Source organism: Arachis hypogaea, chromosome 7 (genome assembly GCF_003086295.3).
Source record: "Arachis hypogaea cultivar Tifrunner chromosome 7, arahy.Tifrunner.gnm2.J5K5, whole genome shotgun sequence".
NCBI classification, from domain to species: Eukaryota; Viridiplantae; Streptophyta; class Magnoliopsida; order Fabales; family Fabaceae; genus Arachis; species Arachis hypogaea.
Window position 1 is genome coordinate 3,588,973 of NC_092042.1, and position 22,144 is coordinate 3,611,116.

Sequence of the window (22,144 nt, forward strand, 5' to 3'; positions counted from 1 at the left end):
AATGTTGTTTGGGTTATACTATTCAAAATCACTTTTAGATGAAAAATTACTAAAAGAGACATCAATTAAAATAATTTTTTATATTATTCTATTATTTTACTTTAAATATTTGAATAGATCTTATTAATTCATTTTATAATAAAACTAATATTTACTTATTAAATTAAAGTAACATATAAAAATTGACAAAATATATTTTAATACATAAAAACACTAATAAATATTAAATTAAAAGATAAAAAATTAATGAAAATACATAAAAATAATATCATATACAAAATTAGTACATAAGAACACTATTATTTCTACTGCATGTAATTAATAATTTGATCTCTAATCGAGTCTCGAACACGATCCATTTCTGCAGAAGAGCTAATGGTTAAAGTTTGATCTGAGCTTTCACCAACATAACTATTATCTTCTCCATCAAGAATGTTTGCATGTTCATATTGATTAAACTCAGTATCTGTTTCAGAATGTCTTCTAATAAAATTATGAATAGCCATTGTTGCACACACTATCTGCACTTGAGTTTCAATTTTGAACTTGGGCATGTGTCGCAAGATAGCAAATCTATTTTTTCACACTCCAAAAGTTCTTTCTATTGTGTATCTTAAGCTTGAGTGATAATAATTAAACACTTCATTATGATTTGTAAATCCAGAAGAACGCCTAAAATCTGCAAGATGATAGCGTTCACATTTATATGGACCAATATATTCTTTAGGTGTTGGATAACCAGCATCTACCAAATAATATTTACCTAATGAGGAATAAAATTAGTTACATGATAATCAAGTAAATATAGTTTATTTGTAGAAAATGATAAAAATTAACCTGGAGGAGGATGCGGAAAATTCATGGTAGGAGCTGTAATAGCATTATCAAATACACGAGCATCATGCGCAGTGCCTTCCCATCCAGGTAAAGCAAAAATAAAGCACATGTCCCAATCACATACAGCCATTATATTCTGTGTTGGATATCCCTTTCTTCCAATAAATTTGGGTTGATCACTTGGGCTAACCACACATGGGATATGAGTACCATCAATTGCTCCTATAGCATCTTTAAAAAATGGCCAATCTCGTTGGTCATTTTTTATTTTGCTATGAACATTTTGAAACTTAGGATCCGATGGCTTAATATATTTAATAGATAATCTCAAGCAAGCAACCAATACCTTATAAAAATGTCTACTTACTGTCTCTCCAGAATGTTGAAACTTTTCTTGTATCATCCTATTACCCACTCCATGACCAACCGTATTTAAGAACATAGCAACCATTTCCTGAACTCCCATTTGTCTTGTAGGTTTTAATCCTTGTTCAATTAATTCATCACAAAATTGAAAAAAAAAAACATATTTTTTCATCCGAAATATTTCATAACAACGAATGTCATGACCACCTAAAATTTCTTGCACCCATAAATAACCTGTTTATTCACTAGTTCTGCATGGTTTTTTGCACAAATAATTGACTGCATATTGACCAATTAATGCAGAAATATTTTCAATTTCATCTGTTTTGATTCTTCATGTTGTTGTTTTTCATATTCTTCAAGTAAATACTCCATGTTCATTCCAAATTAATTAACAAAAAATAAGTCCTACATAAAAATATAAAAAAATTAATAACAATAATTAAACTAAGAAGTAAATTATATATAATAAGAATAATAATTAAGTACCACAAACATTATATTATAAAATGCTAAATAAGCAACACATAAAATTTTTAATTGTCTTATCCTAGCATAACAAAAAATTCATGGACAAATTAAAATGGAGTACAATAATAACTAAATTAGTTTTGCATGAAAATCAGAAGAAAAAAAAATTAATTTTGCATGAATGGTAGTGGATTGTATGCTGACATTTCTCTAGCAGGTTTAAACATCATTAGTTGACAACAACGACTATGAAAATCGGGATTACTAGTGATCATTTCTATCTTTTGCATATAAAAAATTAATATAAAAATACCATAAAAAATTAATAACATACTTGAGAGATGAGAGATTACAACACTGAAAAATAATATAAAAAAGGTCAATGATAAAAATAAGTAAAAAATAAAAAAGAACAAAGTCAAATAAAAATAAAAAAGAGACCTTACATATTAAACATAAAGAGTAAAGGATAAAAAAAATTCATATGAACTAAAAAATAATAAGAAAAAAAATACAAAAGAGAGTACTATACATTGTATAATGTTAAACAAAAAGAAAAGATTTTATAATTTATTTTAGTTCCGTGAGTACTCTTTAATTTAATATATTTTGGACTGTAAATTTTTATTATTTATGACTCTTTTTTAATTTTCTATTGTTAATTTTTATTGTATTTTTTATTTATACGACAACTATTGTTGATATAAATTTTATTTTTGTTAATTTTTATCATTTTTTTATATAAATTATTTTTTTCTATCTTTTATTGTACTATATTTATGTTATGTATAAAATTTTTTATTTTTTTATTTGATTTTATTCATATAAATTTTATTTACTTTTTATTATAATTTTTTTTGTTCATATGATATATATTGTAATTATTATATACTATGTTTGTATGATTTTTTTTGTTTTTGTTTTTTATTTTTATTATATTTTTTAATGTACTTTATTTTTGTTTTTATTTTTTATTTTTATTGTATTTTTTATTGTACTTTATTTTTGTTTTTATTATATATTAATTATATGTAACAAAAAAGTCATAAATAATAAAAATTTATAGTTCAAAATATACTAAATTAAAGAGTACTCACGAAACTAAAATAAATTATAAAATTTATAAGCTAATAAAAAAAATAAATATTGATCAAAATAAAAAGAATGATACTTTTAAATTCCGAGGAAAAATGAAATTTATGTTAAACTATTGGCAATGTAAAACATTTTGTATTGTAAAGAAGCCCTTGAATAATACATAAAAATTGAAAACATGATTACAGCAAAGTATCTCCACTGCATTAAGTTCGTCCATTTTATGTGCTTCATAAACGAATTCTAGCATTTCGTGTGTGTCATAGACGAGGTCACCCATTTCATGCCTGTTGCAGAAGATGTGGCCCGTGTCAAATTTAATGTACCATTTCGTACTCATCATTCTTGACTTTTTGTCTAGAACTATTTCGTAGCTGACCCAAGTAAAATAGCCGTTCGTATTTAAGGAGGAAGATTAAACCGTGTGTATATTAGGAATTAAAGAATTTTTTATGCGCATTTCAGTAAAAAAAGCCTATCTTTTATATTCTTCAATTTTTACTAGCTTATGATATATTTTTTTTATTGTGTATACTTTTTATGTGAGATATTGAAACAACCTAAATGATTGACTACATTATGCCAGTCTGTTCTCTACTTTAAATCCGGAAACGCAGTTCTAAGTCTACCATATGCATATGATAGGATTATTATTATTAATGTATTAACTAAATTTTAATATTTATTATTTATGTATTTAAAAATTATATTTAAAATTAATTTATTTAGTTTTATAATAAATAATATTTTTAAATTTAAATAATTTATTAATTAATTTGTATTTATTATACTATATATTTAATAATTTATTGAAAAATAAATATTAATATAATAAATAAAAAAATCTAAGAAATATTGTTTAAAAAATTATAAGGACAAATAAATTCTTAACTAATTTAAATTTAGAGATAATTAGACTCTTCTCCATTTCTGAACCTGACACTTCAGCATTTTCCGTTCAGAATTGACGAAAAATACCTACAGAAACCGCTTTGTGTGATGGAATGAGAGAACAGAAGTAGATCGATTTTATTTTGAGTGATCGCGTTGTCATTATTGAAAATGGACAGGACCGGGTTGGTACTTCACTCATTTTTTTAACCATTTTAATACCAAAAGCTGATTTATATTCTTTCAGTCTTTGACAATTACAAGATTGTGTTAGATTCATTGAGACATGCATATGATGAACTCCAACTTCTGGAGGTAAGCAAACTTATGCAATCTTGTGTATTAGAGAAAAGGGAAGAGGCTGCAGCTTCATTCCAGAAACATATCTTGGCTCTCCAAAATAATAAAAATGAGGATGATCCTCTTGTAGGTGTATTATGAAGATGTATATAGTTATATAGCCTACTAAATTGTATACATATATTTAATCATAACCATATATTTAATCACTACTCTGGTTTAGGGATATGTAATGATAGAGACTAATGCAGCCTAACAAAATACTATTATTCTAACAATACAAAGACGTTAAACGGAAAACATATATACTGCATCAACTTTAAATCTCTATGAATGTCCATCATACAATTTATTTTTCTACACTGTATCTACCATGTATGTCCTATGAATGATCTTGTTGTAGCAAGGGGCAAAAATTTTATAAATAAAACTCATATCCTATCTAATAATAAATAAATGATATATTAGCATAGAATAAAAATACTCATCCAAAGTGTGACACAAATTTTAGCATAGCTATGTGATGTGTCAGCAGCTGCAGAGGGAGAAGGATTTGTGGGCACTGGAACTGAACCAAACACATTTGCACCGATTGAATTTGTGGTGTTCAATACTGATGAACTAGTACTGCAATTTCAATTTCAATTTCAATTTTAGACCCCAAATTATTCTATTTTTTAAGGGAAAAAAAAGTAGGTATATTGGCAAACGTGGTTCACCTTGTTGATGGATACTGACATGTAGTAGTGCCTGAAAAACAGGTAAGTACATTAATTAATTAAATTGTCTTAAAATAAAAAAATTAAATAAATAAATAAAATAGAATGATTATTTGAACAAAATAATTCCAATAAATGTGATACATACAATACAACACTTTTTTATTCATATGTTACTTTTTTCTTATGTCTCATTTATACGTAGTATTCACTTTGGTCATTTTTGTATAATGAAAAAATTAAAATGATGAACAAAAATACTTCTAGATACCAGTGACAAATTGACAAAACAATTTTGAAATGAAGTAGCTTTTTGAGAAGCAGCTTCCTAAAAGGTAGAAAGAAAAAAAAAAGTTTGACTTTTTTGCATCATTCATTTGGCACTTTAATTTGTATCTCCTATGTATCCACATCCCACAAGACCACAAGCCATTCTTAGTCAAAAGCTTATGATAAAAAAATTCAGTACAAATTTCTTTTTTCTATACTCTGTTCAGAATTTGATCCCATGACCCACCTAATTGCACATGACTTTGGTGGTGGTTAGTCAAAATTAAAACCCAAGAATCATCCATAGATAAGAGTAGTGCTAGATTTCCGGGATCCTTTACTATTTTTTTCTATATATATCTTGATTAAAAACAAATAATACTTTAAATTTTACAATGGAGAAAAAAATTTAATAATGAGACCATAAAATTTCAAATCTTTTTATAATATTTGTCACTTTAAATTTAATACATTTATCATTGAACCAGAGAATTAGAGATTCAAAAATTTAAGAATTTATAAGAGGTTTAACTGGAGTTAAATTGATTATAATAAAATAATATATATTTTTAAAAAAATTATATTTTATAATTTTAAATTGATTAACGGTTAAAAATTAAACTGATTTAATCGATGAATCAATTTTTGATCGGATTTTTTTTTTTTTACCATAGTCAACTGATCTTTTCTTCAACTAGACTTGTAATTTCTAGTTAAACTGGTTGAACTAACTAGTTCGGTCCAATTCTTATAACAGTCCCATAAATTGCATCTATTTGCGTGTATCAAATATATACTAGTTTGGTCTAGAATGAAAGCATGATTGTGAATTAATGCAGGGGCGGAGCAACCTATAAATAACGGGACAATCGTCTTCTCTAATTTTAATTTTTTACATGTAAAGTATATGTTCAGTTTAGTCTTTTCTTAAAATTTTATTTTAATCTTATTTTATTGTGTAAATATTTTTTGCCCTTCTCTAATATTTTATCTAGTTCCGCCCCTGAATTAATGCATTGAGATTGAGCGTGATTGTAAGATTAAGAAGAGGCTTACTTGGATTAGTGTTAGTAATGAGAGCAGCTCCACCAAAATTGCAGCTATTAGGAACAGGATTCTTGAGATAATACTTATTGAATGCATAAGAAGCATGTTGTTGAATAGTATTTGGAATGTAACATATTCCACCAGGTTGAATTGCTGAGCAATCATCACCACCATAGCCACAAGCATAGTCCAATGCAACTTGCAATGAAGTTTGTGAGGCACTAGGGCTTGCAATGCACCAGCTTGCACCTGAAGAAACTGGTGATGAATTCACTGTGGTAGGTGGAGTAGTAATTGGGATTGTTGATGCTGGAGAAACACTAGTACTATCAGGGTTTGAATTAGGGTTTATGAATGGAGATGTTGAAAAAGTTGGTGTGGTTGGAACCAAGTTTGGAATTGTTGCAATTGGAGTGGTGATATCTTTTTGTGTGGTGAAAATTTGAGCATCATTTAATAGTACATTCACATGTCTACTTTCTTCCTTCATTGTCCTATATGAACAACCTGTGCTTCAAAATTGAAATTACCATATGAATCTCAAGATATTACTAATTATTAATCATTATGTATTTTTTTTATAATGAAGATTACTAATTAGTTTTAAATGAAGATAAGTAAGTAGGGTACCCTATGAAGAGAGGGCATATGTAATGAGTCAAAGTAGTTGGGTTGGGGCCCCTTGTTATTGTATCTTTTCAAGAATTGGTGGAACCATAGAAAGGTGTTGTTACAAGTTACAACCTTATGTGAATGAAACCTTAGAAAACATGAGCAAGAAAAGAACCTTGTTCAAATTTCTGTTGTGGAAATTTGTTCTATGATTGCTTTAAGGAACTGATTAATCATCCAAACAAGGCATAGTAAAAGTAATGATTAACTGAGCAATAGACGAGACAACATTTTGAACTAAACAAGAAGAGAAAAAGGTGCTTAGTTAGTTAACTAAATTCCAATTAGAAAGAACACAAAATAATAAAGAAGGACAAAGCAATTTGTTGTTTCAAAAAAAACTTAAAATAAAACCAATCAGTCAAAGAGAGAGCAGAGAATATATTCAAAAGATAAAGTATGCAAAGGAAAGCAACTGAATACATTAAACCAAAAAAAAAGAAGGAAACAGAAGTGAGGATTAAGAAAAAAACAAACAGTATCTTCAAATTTAAGCAACAAATGTCAGAACAGAACAGAACATAACTGAACTGAACTGAAGAAGCTAAATAAATAAAAGAAAAAAGAAAAAAAAAAGAAGAAGAAGGAAAATTACCTGAACATAGGAACTGACTCAGTAGAAGAAACATTACATAGTAGTTTACACATCTTTCCATGATTAATCTTTTACTTCTTCAACTTGGTACTTCACCACTTATATATATGTATATATATACTTGTTCTTCCTATGAATCAATGAAAGAGAAAAGAAGATATCATTAACTAGAGAAGCAAAGAAGGTATAAATATAGATAGATAGATAGATAGATAGATAGAAGAGAAGGAGGAAAAAGGAGGGAAGAAGGGTTGAAAAGAAAAACAAAGTGAAAGGAATTGAAGAAGAATTTGGTTTTGGTGTGATGATTGTAATGATGGCTGCTGATGTGTACATTTTCTGCCTTTTTCTCTTTTCTTCTCTCTATTCACTGTTCTGCAACACTTCTCTTCTTCTTCTTCTTTTTTAGAACCATACACATTATTATATTATAAGACTCATAGCCATGAAAATGTTCTGGAATCTGTGTACTAAATGGCACATGCTTCCCCTAGGATATGATATTATATTTTTCTGTGTCTCTTTCTCTATATGGCTATATAGTTATGCTTAGACAGCAAGGGAAAAAAATATATATGAATATTCTTTTTTACTTGACACTGACATATAAACGAAGTTAGTGTTTATAAGTCACTTAATAATTTATAATTTAAAGGGTAGAAAATAAGAGATTAGATGTTAACACATAATAGATTATTTCATTCCCTAGTGAACTTGGATCATGTCATCCATAGAACAAGAACTACAACTTGCCATTATTAGTAAATGTGACTATAAATTATGACTTCCAAATTTTATTACTAAAAATGTAGTAATCAAATGTTAAGAATGAGAATCAAGTTGGATTGGTTTAGTAGTTAGTTCGTTAATCTGCTTAAGCAAGTGTCGGGAGTTTGAATATCGTTTTATGCATGTAATAATTCATCGGCCAACAACAAACTCTTAAATAAAACTTCGATCCGTGATAGATTAGTTTTTGACTTGATAATTTGAAAGATACCATGAAAAACAAAAAAAAATGTTAAGAAAGATATTTAACAAACACTGTTTTTTTTTTCAATTTTAAAGCTCAAACCTAATCTTTTCTATTAATAAATTAAACTAGCTACTGCATTAACCAATTTCACATTATTAGCATAGAATTATAGCAGTTCATGTGGGTGGACCTAGTCATGATCAACATTTAGTTAGAAACCAAATTGATTTGAGTTGTTGGGTGAAACAAACTTTAGTTCAATGGCCCAGAGTTCACCTCCGAAAGCTCTATAATTTATATCCTAATGTCTTCACTTTAGATCATAGGGTATAATATAATCAAGATTCAAGGGCCCAATTACACTTCTTAATTAATAAACACACTTTTTAAACAACCAATTTGGTCCTTGACGAAGGAAAAAAAAATCAATTTAGTCGATTGGATAACTTACTCGTTCACTTAAATAATTGTTAGAGTTTAATCAACAACAACAACAACAACAAAGCCTTATCCCACTAAGTGGGGTCGGCTACATGAATCAAACGACGCCATTGTGCTCTGTCATGTATCATGTCTACAGAGAGACCGTTTACATGTAGATCTCGTTTGACCACCTCATGGATGGTCTTCTTAGGTCTTCCTCTGCCTTTCGCCCTTTGTCCATCTTCCATCTCATCCACCCTCCTGACTGGATGTTCTATCGGTCTTCTTCTCACATGTCCAAACCACCTGAGACGCGATTCAACCATCTTTTCCACAATGGGTGCTACTCCAACTCTCTCCCTTATATCTTCATTCCTTATTTTATCCAATCGCGTGTGACCACTCATCCATCTCAACATCTTCATCTCTGCCACACTCAGCTTATGTTCGTGCTCTCCTTTAGCCGCCCAACACTCCGTACCATACAGCATAGCCGGTCTTATAGCGGTGCGATAGAATTTACCTTTAAGTTTTAAAGGCACTTTTTTGTCGCATATAAAACCAGATGCACTCCGCCATTTTGACCAACCTGCTTGGATCCTATGATTTACATCATGTTCAATCTCTCCATTATCCTGTATGATGCACCCAAGATACTTAAAACTTTTAACTTTTCGTAAGGTGTTCTCTCCAATTTTCACCTCTATATTGGAGTTTTCCCTTCTCAGACTGAACTTACATTCCATATATTCCGTCTTGCTACGGCTTATGCACAGACCATACACTTCTAGAGCTTCTCTCCATAACTCCAACTTCTTATTTAGGTCTTCCCTTGACTCTCCCATAAGGACGATATCATCGGCAAAAAGCATGCACCATGGCACAGACTCTTGGATGTGCTCTGTGAGTACTTCCAAGACTAATGTGAAAAGGTATGGACTTAAGGATGATCCCTGGTGTAATCCTATACCAATAGGGAATTCCTCTGTCACACCACCTTGAGTCTTCACACTAGTTGTGGCCCCATCATACATGTCTTTAATTGCCCGAATATATGCGATCCTTACTCTCCTCTTTTCTAAAACCTTCCATAAGACCTCCCTTGGTACCCTATCATACGCTTTTTCCAAATCAATAAACACCATGTGTAGATCCCTTTTATTACTACGATACCTCTCCATCATCCTTCTTAATAGGTATATCGCTTCAGTGGTAGATCTGCCTGGCATAAATCCAAATTGGTTCTCTGTTACTTGTGTCTCTTTTCTCAACCTCCGTTCTATCACCCTTTCCCATAACTTCATAGTATGACTCATAAGCTTAATCCCTCTATAATTTCCGCAACTTTGTATATCCCCCTTATTCTTGTAGATAGGTACCAAGGTGCTCTTTCTCCACTCATCAGGCATCTTCTTTGACCTTAAAATCTCATTAAAAAGCTTGGTTAACCAGTTGATGCCTTTTCCTCCAAGACCCTTCCAAACCTCAATCGGGATATTATCAGGTCCTACTGCCCTGCCATTTTTCATCTGCTTTAGAGCCTTTTTTACCTCGAAGTCTCGAATCCTTCGATAGTAGTCAAAGTTTTGATCTTCTTCCCTTGTGCATAATCGACCAAGGCTCGGAAGAGTCTTCTGTCCCTCATTAAATAACTCGTAGAAGTAGCTCTTCCACCTTTCATTAATCTTCTCCTCTTGAGCCAACACCTCTCCATCCTTATCCTTTATGCACTTAACCTGATCCAAATCTCTCGTTCTTCTTTCCCGGCTCTTTGCAATTCTATATATACCTTTTTCTTCTTCTTTCGTGTCCAAAGACTGGTAGAGACCCTCATATACTCTTGTTCTTGCTTCACTTACAGCCACTTTTGTCTCTTTCTTAGCCGCCTTATATTTTTCCCAGTTATCTGCATTGCGGCATAAAGACCACTCTTTAGAGTTTAATCACACAAAAAAAAAATAATTATTAGAATTTAAATAAGTATCATAAATTTAAATTTCAGTTTATATATGTAACAGTGATAAATTTACACATAATTCTTGACATGTTAGATTGAAAATACAAAAAAAATATTGTTCCAAATAATAAATTAACTGATTAAACTATTATTTAATTTACAAATCCTCCATTTTAATGCATATGTATAAATTATAAAGTTATTCTTGTCCAAAAAAAAGGTTTATATATGTATGAATCTTAGAAGATGAAATGAATTTTTAAAATAAATGTAAAAAAAATGGGTACATTAAATAATGCAATTTGACCATAAGAAATTGATATAAACGAAAGTAATTAATACTCTGGCTACTTTAATTAATTTAATCAAATTCGTAAAATAATTGCACATATTATTTCGATGCGACACAATGGAAAAATAATTATGTAAACAAAGTTTGTGGGATGTGACATATTTTTACTTTATGTGTAAATAGACCCACATTCAGAAACAAATAAATTAAAAATCTGTGCCACAATGAACATTGATTATAAAGAGACAGTCCTAATTAAATAATCTGTATGTGAAGACAAATAATTTCAGTTAGTCACGTGTGAATCTGTTTGGAAGGACCAACAGAAAAATCGTACTGGCAAAAATTAAATATAAATAATTGTGCATTTGATATTAGGGTCAATAATATCACAATGCATAGTGCCATAATTTAGGTCTTAAAAAATAGATATTATACATATATTATTATAAAATAATGCTAATCATATAGTATGTGTTTCTTAATTATATCCACAAGTTTCAAAATATCACAAATTCACAATTATTCATAAAATAAAACTGAGATTCTACATTTAATCTTATCATAAGGTTTGTTCACGTGACAAATTCATGGTGCCTGGGTCATATTGATAATTCTGATGCCTATAATCGTAGTGTTACTTAAAGGAGCCCTCACATGCATTTCATGAAGTTATATATCAATATATAAATAAATTGAATCATTTATGAGTTCACATTATCAAGCAAACGAGAAAAAGATGACAGCACAGCCAAACTAATAACAATGATGATAGTATTAAGAGGTAGTGACTTCTGCATTTATTATAGAAAGTTAATTAACACCATATTTTATGTAATAAAAACTCATCCACAGTTAATTTTATATAAAATTAATAATTAAGAGTGATTAAATAATTTGATTAAATTATTATTTAATAATTTTTAATTATTATTTTTTTTTTTGGGTGAAACAAAGGGGGTTCAAGGATCCCAATAAGAAAAAAACAACAGAACAAAATAGTAATAAACTAATAATAGTTTTTTAAGTTGACTTTCATGAGAAAAATAGAAGGTTTAGTTTTTGTTCACTCAGTCATAGATATAGTAAAATTTCGCCTTAGATAATTTAAATATATAAAAAAAATCGATAGAATATCTAAGAGAATAAATTAGATAAAAAAAAATAGATAAATGACAAAAAATATAAAAAGACTTAAGAATACCATATATTACATAATTAAAAAAATATAGAACTTTGTTAGATAGTTAATAATTTTTGTGAATAATGTAAATAGAGAAATTCTTGGCATACAAGCGATTAATGTTTGTAAGTCTTACAAGTCCAATTAAAACTAACGCTGAAAACGCTTCGAACTGTTCTTCTTCCTCTTCGTCTTCTCCTTCTTCTTTTCTTTTTTTTTCTTGCCTTCTCTTTCTCTTTCTTCCTTTTGCTGCACATTCTTCTTCTTCTTACTTTTCTTCTTCTCCTTTTCTTTCGTTTCTGCACATTCTTCTTCCTCGTCTTCCTCTTCTTCTTCTTCATTTACGTGCTCTTCTCTCTGTTTTCTCATTTTTTTTCGATTTTTCATGGTAAAATCTTTATGGAAGAAGAAGAAGCAGCAGAAGATGAGGAGGAGAAAGAGAAAGAGTTCTGAATTATGCATAAGATGTACTTCAACGAATTTTGGGTGTATTTTTTAAATTCTTTGGGTGTATTTTCGTAATCCTTTGGGTGTATTTCTGTAATCCTTTAGGTGTATTTCTGTAATCGTTTGAGTGTATTTTTGTAATTGTTTGGGTGTATTTCTGAAATTCCATTATCTTCAAAAGGATTACAGAAATACACCCAAAGGATTACGAAAATACACCCAAAGAATTTAAAAAATACACCCAAAATTCGTTGCATAATTCAGAACTCTTTCTCTTTCTCCTCCTCATCTTTTGCTACTTCTTCTTATTCAAAACGATTTCAAAACTTGATTTCAAAAACCATGAAATCGAAAAAAAACGAAGAAGAAGAAGAGGAGGAAGAGGAAGAGGAAGAAGAAGAGGAAAAACTTGATTTCAGAAACCATGAAAATCGAAAAGAAGAAGAAGAAGAACCGTTCATAATACAGTATAGCGCTTTGAAAACAGGAAATGGATGAATAACGCATTAAAAGGTCCGTTAGCAACTTGTAAGACTTGTAAATAAAAAAGACTTATATGTGTAGCAAGCCTCATGTAAATAATAAACTCTAAAATTAACCCAATAAAATAATAATCTTAATATTTTTATTATCTATCTATATCTTCTAAAAAATATTTGTAAATGATCTTATTATAAAATTGGATATAATAATATACATTCGTCCGTCATCACTAACTATATTTATGATATAAAACCAAATTATTTGTACAATTATATATTTATAAAAATATTATGTATATATTAAAAATTAATTATCAAATTAGTTGTAATATTTTTTATATAAATATATGTATTATTTAATATATATTTTTATATTTTAATATATATTTTATATCAATATTAAATTTAATAATTGATTTTTTGTACACACTTAACATAATTGTCTATTTGTATATGATTACATATAGATGGTCCTTTCAATCATACACAAATTCTAAGAAAATAAGAATTAACAGAAGAGTTTATATTTTTATCACATGCTTTATCCACTCAGTAACATGTATGTATAGATAGATACCTAATCTACTTCACTGATTCTGTTTCAATTCCTAAGCCCTGTTCTGTTCTTCCCACATATGACATAGGACCACACAAACACAAAGCAATGGCAAGTGTTTGTTATTGTGTACTTGCTCCATCATCATCACCCTCCATATCCAAGTTCATCTCTGACCATCCATGCCTAACCATGCTCCAAAACCACTGTTCCACCATGAAAGACCTCAAAAAGCTCCATGCTCACATGATCAAAACTGGTCTTGTTCTTGACCCCATTGCTGCCAGCAAAGTCCTCACCTTTTGTGCTTCCCCACATGGTGACACCAACTATGCACACATGGTGTTCACCAGAATGCCTAAACCAACTCTCTATTCTTGGAACACCATCATAAGGTGCTTCTCTAGAAGCTCAACCCCACATCTTGCTGTATCAATTTTTATTGACATGTTGTGTTCTGATGATGATTATGTTCAGCCGCAAAGCTTGACTTATCCTTCTGTTTTCAAGGCTTTTGCTCAACTTGGTGATGTCCATGGTGGTGCTCAGCTTCATGGGAGGGTTGTGAAATTGGGTCTTGAAGATGATGAGTTCATTTGTAATACTATCATATATATGTATGCTAATAGTGGCTTGTTGAGAGAGGCTAGAAGAGTGTTTGATAAGAAAGTTGAACTTGATGTTGTTGCTTGGAACTCAATGATTATGGGGCTTGCAAAATATGGGGAAATTGATGAGTCTAGGAGGATGTTTGATGCAATGCCTGAAAGAACCCCAGTTACTTGGAATTCCATGATCAGTGGTTATGTTAGGAATGGGAAGCTTATGGAGGCGTTGGAGCTTTTTCGCGAGATGCAAGAAGAAGATGTTGAGACCAGTGAATTCACAATGGTGAGCTTGTTGAATGCTTGTGCTCACTTAGGAGCTCTTGAACATGGAAAATGGGTTCATAATTACATAAAAAAGAGTGGTTTCGAGTTTAATCTTATTGTCACTACGGCAATAATTGACATGTATTGCAAGTGTGGATCTATTGAAAATGCTATTGAAGTGTTTGATGCATCATCCACAAGAGGGTTATCAAGCTGGAACTCAATTATAATAGGCTTAGCCATGAATGGACAGGAGAGAGAAGCAATTCAGTACTTCTCTAAGCTTAAATGTTCAAGTCTAAAGCCAGATAGTGTCAGTTTCATTGGTGTTCTAACTGCTTGTAAATATTTAGGAGCAACTGATAGAGCAAAGGACTACTTTGCACAAATGATGAATGAGTATGAGATTGAACCTTCAATAAAACACTACACTTGCATGGTTGAAGTGTTAGGCCAAGCGGCATTGCTAGAAGAGGCAGAAGAACTGATAAGAGATATGCCTATAGAACCAGATGCTATTATCTGGGGATCTCTACTCTCATCTTGTGCGAAGCATGGGAATGTAGAGATGGCGAAAAGGGCTGCAGAAAGAGTTTGCAAGTTGAACCCGAGTGATGCAAGTGGTTATGTACTTATGTCTAATGTTCAGGCTGCGTCAAAACAGTTTGAAGAGGCAATTGAGCACAGGCTTTTGATGAAGAGGTTGACCGAGAAAGAACCAGGTTGTAGTTCAATTGAACTAGATGGAGAAGTTCATGAATTTCTAGCTGGAGGGAGGTTGCATCCTAAAACTCAAGAAATTTACTACTTACTTAATGACTCAAGTTTTACACCTGAAGATTGAGTATCTCTGAAGTTATGAACTCATGGAACTTAAAATCCCATTTTGTATATAGAGGAATTGGCTTCAATATAATGAATTATTCCAATAAGATAAAAATCCATATTTGATTCTCAATACTCAATAGTGTTAAATAACAGCATGACAGTGTCCAAATTTAAGAAAAAGGAAAGTGTACATGTCATCTTGTGAATGTTTTTTTAGATCAAGTGATTACCATTTACCACAAGGCTTATGCAACTTTATTTCTTTGTAGTTTCTCATAATTCAATTAATGCTTTATATTTTACTCATTCTAGTAACATTTGGATAGTGAAGGCCCTTAGCTTCTAAGCTGCATGCATATTTTGCTTCTGTGCTGCATGCATCTATGAACTGAAATAGTGAAATATAGAATAGTCTTTAGACTCTAATGTATTCAAATCATAGAACTCATTGATTTGTTGAAACAATTAATAATACAACAGAATTAAGCATATCATATTGTTTAGCCATAGTGTATATTGTTTGGATATGAGACAATTACTGAGTAATAGTATACTAAGTCTCAGCTTTTTGACAAGTTCCTCCCTGGTGCCCAAGAATATATCTCTGGTGCCATTGTTCCATTGGTGAGAAGGTTCTGTGGCATTGCATACAAGTCTGAGATATCGAGATGATGCGTGGTGCGTCCGTTTTGGTAATGCTGATTCTGCATTGCAGCCGTGAGTTCTTCATCTTCCAATGGCAGGCGATCGAAGGTAGCATGCATGAATGATGCAGCCATGATCACAACAGGTCCTGAAGCAATCAAGGCACCAACAACAGCACCTCCTACAACTTGCCCCTGAGCACCAGCCAAGTAAATGGTGAGGCCAGTGATTCCTGGTGGTGCTGGTGGGGGAAGGATTGACCCCAGCAATGAGAGGATCTCGAATCGGCCGTGAAGAGTCACAATGGCGCCGGATGAGGCCGGTTGGCGCAGAGTTACATTTGTCACACAGCCAGTTCCACTTAGTATGCAGAGGCCTCTCTGCTTCCTCCTTGCAAAGTTCAACAAGCTCTCATTCACATCACAGCCAGAGCTTACTTCCATAGCATGAGCTTTGAGTGCATTAGCACTGTCCCTTGTCACAATTATTGGTGGCTTCGGCTTGTTCTTGGAGCCGGCAGGCCTGCCACGCGGCCGCCTTAAGGCTTCCCCCTCAGCAGCAGAGGAAACCGGTGAAACTGCTTTTGGAACTTTGGTGGTGGCAGATATTAGAGTAACATCAATGCCAGACTTATTATTATTATTATTATTATTGTTATTATTATTATTATTCAGGTTACCTTTTTCTTGTTCTTGCTTTCTATCCATTTCACCAAACATTAAGAATGTCTTTGAGATTTTGTTGGCAAAATGTGAAGTGAGTAAGAAGAGCAAATCGCTCTCTTATGCTACATTGAAGCTTAAGTAGTTGCTTTATGACATTAAAATTTTATAGGACCCCAAAAGAATGATTGTGTATTAGGATGGAGTTAAGTAACACCAACCTCATAAAACAAATGTTTGTTTTTTTCATCACTCTATGCCTAACTCCTACTAACTTTTTGCCTCATCTCAATTGCCTTCCCCAACAGATATCTCATGCCATATAATAATAATTAAAATTGTTTGGCTTTATTTTACTAACCTTGTGCACAATATTAGCCAACTACCACATTTTTCACCATATAAGAATGCTTTATATTTAGCATAGAATTTGCACATATATGTTCTTAATATGAGAATGTTCCTGCATGTCAGAAGAATTGTATTGCTCTTGTTCTAATGGAAATATTGCAATAAAATTCCAAAATGAAAAATCTTGGTGATTTCTCTGTTTAATGCATCTACAATTGAATTAATCCTGATGCATCTAAATGGTAATAATAATACTGTAATTCACCTTCCAGATACAATAATCCTACCTCATGATAAGAAAATAGAGACTGTTTAAAACAGTAGATACCATCAAGAATATGAAGATTGGATCTAGACAAGATTTGAACCTTTAACACTTGTTTGATTAAATGAATGTGCTAACTATTCGATCAATTCAAGTTGGTTGTATGTTTCTAAATTTAAAACAAAATTAGTTTATCTAAGTGGACAGATCATAAGTTACAAGATGTTTTATACTTTAACCAAACTTCATTCTTTTTAAATTGAATACCAACAACTTTTAAATAACTACAAGTCATTAAAAAAATAAAAATAACAAATGAAAATAGTAACTGATAGTGTTACTTATTATAAAATGTAAATTGATATAAAATACATATTTATCTAATGTAAAATATATTTATAGCCAACCATATTCTATTTATAATGTTTACAAAAATAAATAAAATATAGCTGTAAATTTTTTTAAAAGACGTGTTTGACCCAAAATATTTGATTGTTAATAGTCATTTGCTTCTCTAATATCTTTATTCAGATATGTTTTAAATATTTAATAATAAGACTAAGAGACTCGTTTAATGAAAAATAATAATAAAAAAAAGTGGTCGTTAATTAAGTGATTGAAAAGTGAAAAGGGATTAAGTTAGTTAATTACTTGTATAAATAGTAATTAGCAAAGGAGCCAAGAGAAGCCAAGTCAAAAATCAAAATTGAAACCAAAGAAGGAAAATAGTAGTTGAATCTGTTTATTTTCGTAGAGAGAGAAAAAGCGCACCAAAAATTCATTCGTGGACAATTAGAATATTATCTGAAATGAGTCTACTTTTGAGAAACTCACTCTGATTTGGGCTTATAATTTTATTCATAATAATACCTTGTAAAATAATTTTATACATAACTGAAAACAAACTGATTGGTCGTACCTGAGCTATGTCATTGGCATCTGGCACCTTTGGAATCAAACAAATTTGAGTATGATTGAAACTTTTTAGAATTCTGCCATTGTAAAAGAAACTTCTCACTGCCTTAAAAATGTCACCTCCAACTATATCTCAGAAAAAATGAAAAAACTTAGCTGTAAACCGTCATCACCAGAAGCACTTTGAGCATGAATACTAAATGTACCTCTTTTGACCTCGTCCATAGTTACTGGTCTTTGGAGCCTACGATTCATGGAAGCTGTAACCTTAGGCTCCAAATCCTCTAAGTATGGATTCGGATCAGCCGAACAAGAAGAAGTAAAAATATCGCAAAAGTAGTCTTCAGCTACCTTTGCAATATCCTCCGATTTCGATGCAATCTCATTGTCCCTCCCCACTAATCTCCAAATTATGTTCCTTCGCATGCTTGATTGAAATTTTTGGTGAAAGAATCTAGTGTTCTGATCTCCTTCTTTTAGCCACTTGACTCTAGATTTTTTTCGCCAATAGCTCTCTTCTTTCAAATATGCCAGCTCCAACTTCTCCTCCAAACTGATAACCTCCTCTCCCCCATTGATTTCAGCCACCCGCAACTCCTCTAGTTTAGCTTGAAGGTCCTCAATTTCTTTCCGGGAGTTTGCTTTGTGAGTTTTCTGCCATTAAATTAGTCTATGTCTACAAACTTTCAACTTTTAGACCAAAGAGAACATAGCCGAGCGTACAACTTCCATTCTCCACACTTCACTGACAATTCTCTTGACATCCTCTTCTCCACACCAATGTTCCTGGTATTTAAACCGCCATTTACTATGCTAGGATTGAGGTTCGGTTTCCATCAAAATTGGAGCATGATCCGAGCCTGACTCTGTGAGCCTGTGCACCACTGCATTCGGAAACTTCAACTTTCATTTCATCCCAACTAAATAGCGGCCAGGCCTCTCCTTCACCAAATCATCTCCTTGTCTTCGATTTGTCCACGTGAAAGGGCACCCCACCATTCCAATATCTACTAATTCGTTACTGTCAATAAAATTAGTGAATATTGCAATGGTGGTTGCTGATTTTTTGCCTCCACCCTACTTTTCCACTTGACTTGTTATAGCATTAAAATCGCCTGCTATTACCACTTTTTCTTCCAGGTGTTGGCTCATTGTTGTAAGCTCCTCAAACTGTAAGGATCAAATTTGTTTCGAACAACTCAAATGGACACCAATGAACGCCCATACCTCATTGCTTCCGACGTCCTTAATTTCGGCTGCCACAAAAAATTCTCCACTACTAATAATTTGAACACTGATGCTGTCCTTCCAAGCTAGCACAAGTCCTCCTGTCACTCCTGCCGGGTTAACAATATGCCAGTTTTTGTAGCTGCATACCCGAAGTTTTGCTTCCACCTGTCGAGATTGGTTCTTTGTTTCACTTATAAACACAATCTCGGGGGAGTGGAATTTATAGATCCCTTTTAAGGTGTGAATTGTCAGGGGGTCTCCCCAAATTCCGACAATTCTAAACTATAGTTCTCATGGCGCCTTGGGTGCCATTTGTAGGCTGGCACCCTCCACCATCTGTTCAACTGCATTTTCATCATTTGTTCTTACTTTCTTTGTAGATCCTTCAGCTATACCACTCATCAACCTTCTTTTGGGTTCACTTTTAGTATCTGACTCTGTAGTACCTTGTCTTGCTAACCTTTTTCAATTTCTACCTTTCTCTGTAGTGAGACACTACCCAATAGCGAATTGCATAAGCTGCTCTTCATCCTCCTTGGTATTGGACTGACCAGCTATGATAACCTCCATGCATTTTGTTCTAGAATTGACTGATTGAGGTGACTCAGGTGCTGCCCTGTTACCAGTGTCTTGTGGTTTCACACTTTGTTTCCCTTCTTGCATTGACATTCTTGCAAATTCTTCCAATAAGCAGTTTAAGACAGGTTTTTTCTTACGTTGAGTGGCCTTATTCTGATTTTGGGTTGAGTTGTTGAATGTTCTTTCTCCTTCTGAGTAGATTTGCGTTTCCACTTGGCTGGTTTTAACCCATTCGCCAATGTCATCCTCTTTTACCATATCACTCTCTGTGTCCTTCAGTAGATCATGGCAGTTTTTCACCTCGTGCCCCAATTTTATGCAATAGGTATAGAACTTTTCAAGTCTCTCATAGCGCAGTGCCACTTCTACCTCCTTTTTATTAGGTTCTGCCACTATTAACTGATCTCTCACTTGCCTGTCAGCATCAATATTGGTTTTGGCCTTCACAATTCTAGTTTCTCTACCTCGCATATGAAATTTACCTACCTCCAACATTGTACCCAGTTTCTCTTCCAATTTACGTCCAACTTCGAGGGTTTTAAATGATTCTGGCAAACCCCAAAATTGAACCCAAACTGAAAAATTGGAAATAATCTCTTCATCACAGTTCTGATCTTCCTTCCATCTCTTGACATGGAGCACATAATCTTTGAATAGCCATGGAAAACCACGTTTAACACGCAAGACATCCACTTCTTTATTAAAATAGAATTGAAAGGAATTATCCCCTTTGTCACTCACGCTAAATCTTTCTTGGTTTTCCCATAAGCATTCCCCATGGTTTTAACTGAGAAGGTTTTGGAAGCAAAGAATCTGCCATAGAGACTATTGGAGCAAGCGTTAATACTTTTTGATATGTCTGCCTCTTCCAATAGAATCACATTTCTACGTCCTTTCCGGTTGTTTTCCTCGGTCCAATCTTCATCCCTCGTTGTCTGCCATACAGATTACGTAGACTTGTATTCAGATTTAATTGACGTTGACAATTTAACCTTGATGGCAGTAAGAATTCCGTTAAAAAATCCTAACAAAATACTAAAAAATTCTAGCAGAACAATTTAAAAGAGTACATACTCCTAATAATATCTCTCAATTATAGAACTTTAAAACTCCAAACATATACTTTTATATTGTATTTTATTTTTGGAGCATTGAAACTCCGTACAAGTTGGGAGTATCAAATTGAGCGCTTAATAACTACATGTATAAATAGCAATTAGTAAAGGAGTAAAGAGAAACCAAGTCAAAAAAAAGAAAATGGTCGTTGAATCTGTTTGTTTTTGTAGAGAGAAAAAAAGTGAGCCAAAATTGAATTTTTTCTGGACTTTCACTGCAACTGCATGTAATGGAGTAAGGTCTTTCTCTTCTTTCTGCAATTGCAATGAACAAGATAGTTTTCTTGATAACGCTACCGATTGAGTTTGTAAATGTGTAAAAATTGCAGAAACTCATGAACAATCTAAGAGTAAATGTGAAAAAATGAAAAAAAGTTGATTCTTTTGTTTGATTAACTCTCAACACCTTATTGTTCATTGTGTGTTGATGTTACTGTAGTTAAGTTTGTAATATTTTAAAATTGTAGAAGAAATTATTAAACCTAATCAACCAGCTCAGTATTAGAATATATCATAATTAAGGAACAAAATTAGGAAAATATTAAAGAGGATTGGAAAAAAATCAATGTAATTCATTAGGATATTATTTCATAACAAGCGTATTTTTAGCGTATTCTTATTAGGGTATCTTGTCTATATATTGGTAAAAATTTTGTAATCACAGATAAAAAATATGAATAATAAAAAAATATTTTTTAAATAATTCTTCCTTTCTTTTCTAAATTTTTTATACAATGATAATACTCAAAACAAAAAAAAGAAACAAGAAAAAGCAGGTATTATGTTCTTCATTGTTCTTTGTTCGTCTAAGTTTTTATTTCAATTAAGATTTTGGTAATTAAGTAAGAAATCATGCTACCATTATAGAATAAATATCTATTTTTTATCTTTTAATTTCAGAAAAGGAGTAATTGGCTTACAAAGTTAAATAAAAGGCCTGTAAATCCTAGAAAACCATATAGAGACATACCTAAAAGTCTCAAGTATGAATAAAGGAGAAAGATATATGTCATCGTTATTCTTTTTCAGTCTTGGATTCTTTCTTAATTAATGTGACTGAAAATGGTATCTTCTTTTTATGTAATTTGGAGAGGTTTACTTCT

General features: G+C 31.8%; 3 protein-coding genes across 7 annotated transcripts; 1 reads left to right on the forward strand and 2 right to left on the reverse strand.

Annotated features, from left to right (window-relative positions):
• Positions 1–4,248: 4,248 nt before the first annotated feature.
• Positions 4,249–7,881, reverse strand: LOC112702041 (glucan endo-1,3-beta-glucosidase 12). 5 transcript variants are annotated; one of them, XM_025752901.3, is made up of 5 exons: positions 7,598–7,797; positions 7,264–7,393; positions 6,006–6,503; positions 4,680–4,710; positions 4,249–4,587 (listed from the first exon to the last, which is right to left on the reverse strand). In XM_025752901.3, exons 2-5 carry the CDS (start codon positions 7,322–7,324, stop codon positions 4,425–4,427), a joined length of 753 nt encoding a protein of 250 aa, XP_025608686.1. In that variant the 5' UTR covers positions 7,325–7,393; positions 7,598–7,797; the 3' UTR covers positions 4,249–4,424. The 5 variants fall into 5 exon arrangements, with proteins under 5 accessions (XP_025608686.1, XP_025608687.1, XP_025608688.1 ...); XM_025752902.3 differs by having other exon boundaries at positions 6,006–6,508; positions 7,598–7,780; XM_025752903.3 differs by adding an exon at positions 6,627–6,756 and having other exon boundaries at positions 7,264–7,777.
• A 5,638-nt stretch (positions 7,882–13,519) lies between these two features.
• Positions 13,520–15,550, forward strand: LOC112702042 (pentatricopeptide repeat-containing protein At2g42920, chloroplastic-like). The gene has a single exon (XM_025752904.2). It carries the CDS (start codon positions 13,688–13,690, stop codon positions 15,293–15,295), a length of 1,608 nt encoding a protein of 535 aa, XP_025608689.1. The 5' UTR covers positions 13,520–13,687; the 3' UTR covers positions 15,296–15,550.
• Positions 14,260–16,631, reverse strand: LOC112702043 (AT-hook motif nuclear-localized protein 16-like). The gene has a single exon (XM_025752905.3). The coding sequence runs from the start codon at positions 16,629–16,631 to the stop codon at positions 15,840–15,842; it is 792 nt and encodes a 263-aa protein (XP_025608690.2). The 3' UTR covers positions 14,260–15,839.
• Positions 16,632–22,144: the final 5,513 nt, after the last annotated feature.

Coding starts and splice junctions, on each gene's coding strand:
- LOC112702041 (XM_025752900.3), bottom strand. CDS start 7,324: ATGGAAAGATGTGTAAACTACTATGTAATGTTTCTTCTACTGAGTCAG. Junction 4,711..6,005: donor CATTACTAACACTAATCCAA/GTAAGCCTCTTC, acceptor CCTGTTTTTCAG/GCACTACTACATGTCAGTAT. Junction 4,588..4,679: donor TGTCAGTATCCATCAACAAG/GTGAACCACGTT, acceptor TTGAAATTGCAG/TACTAGTTCATCAGTATTGA.
- LOC112702042 (XM_025752904.2), top strand. CDS start 13,688: ATGGCAAGTGTTTGTTATTGTGTACTTGCTCCATCATCATCACCCTCC.
- LOC112702043 (XM_025752905.3), bottom strand. CDS start 16,631: ATGGATAGAAAGCAAGAACAAGAAAAAGGTAACCTGAATAATAATAAT.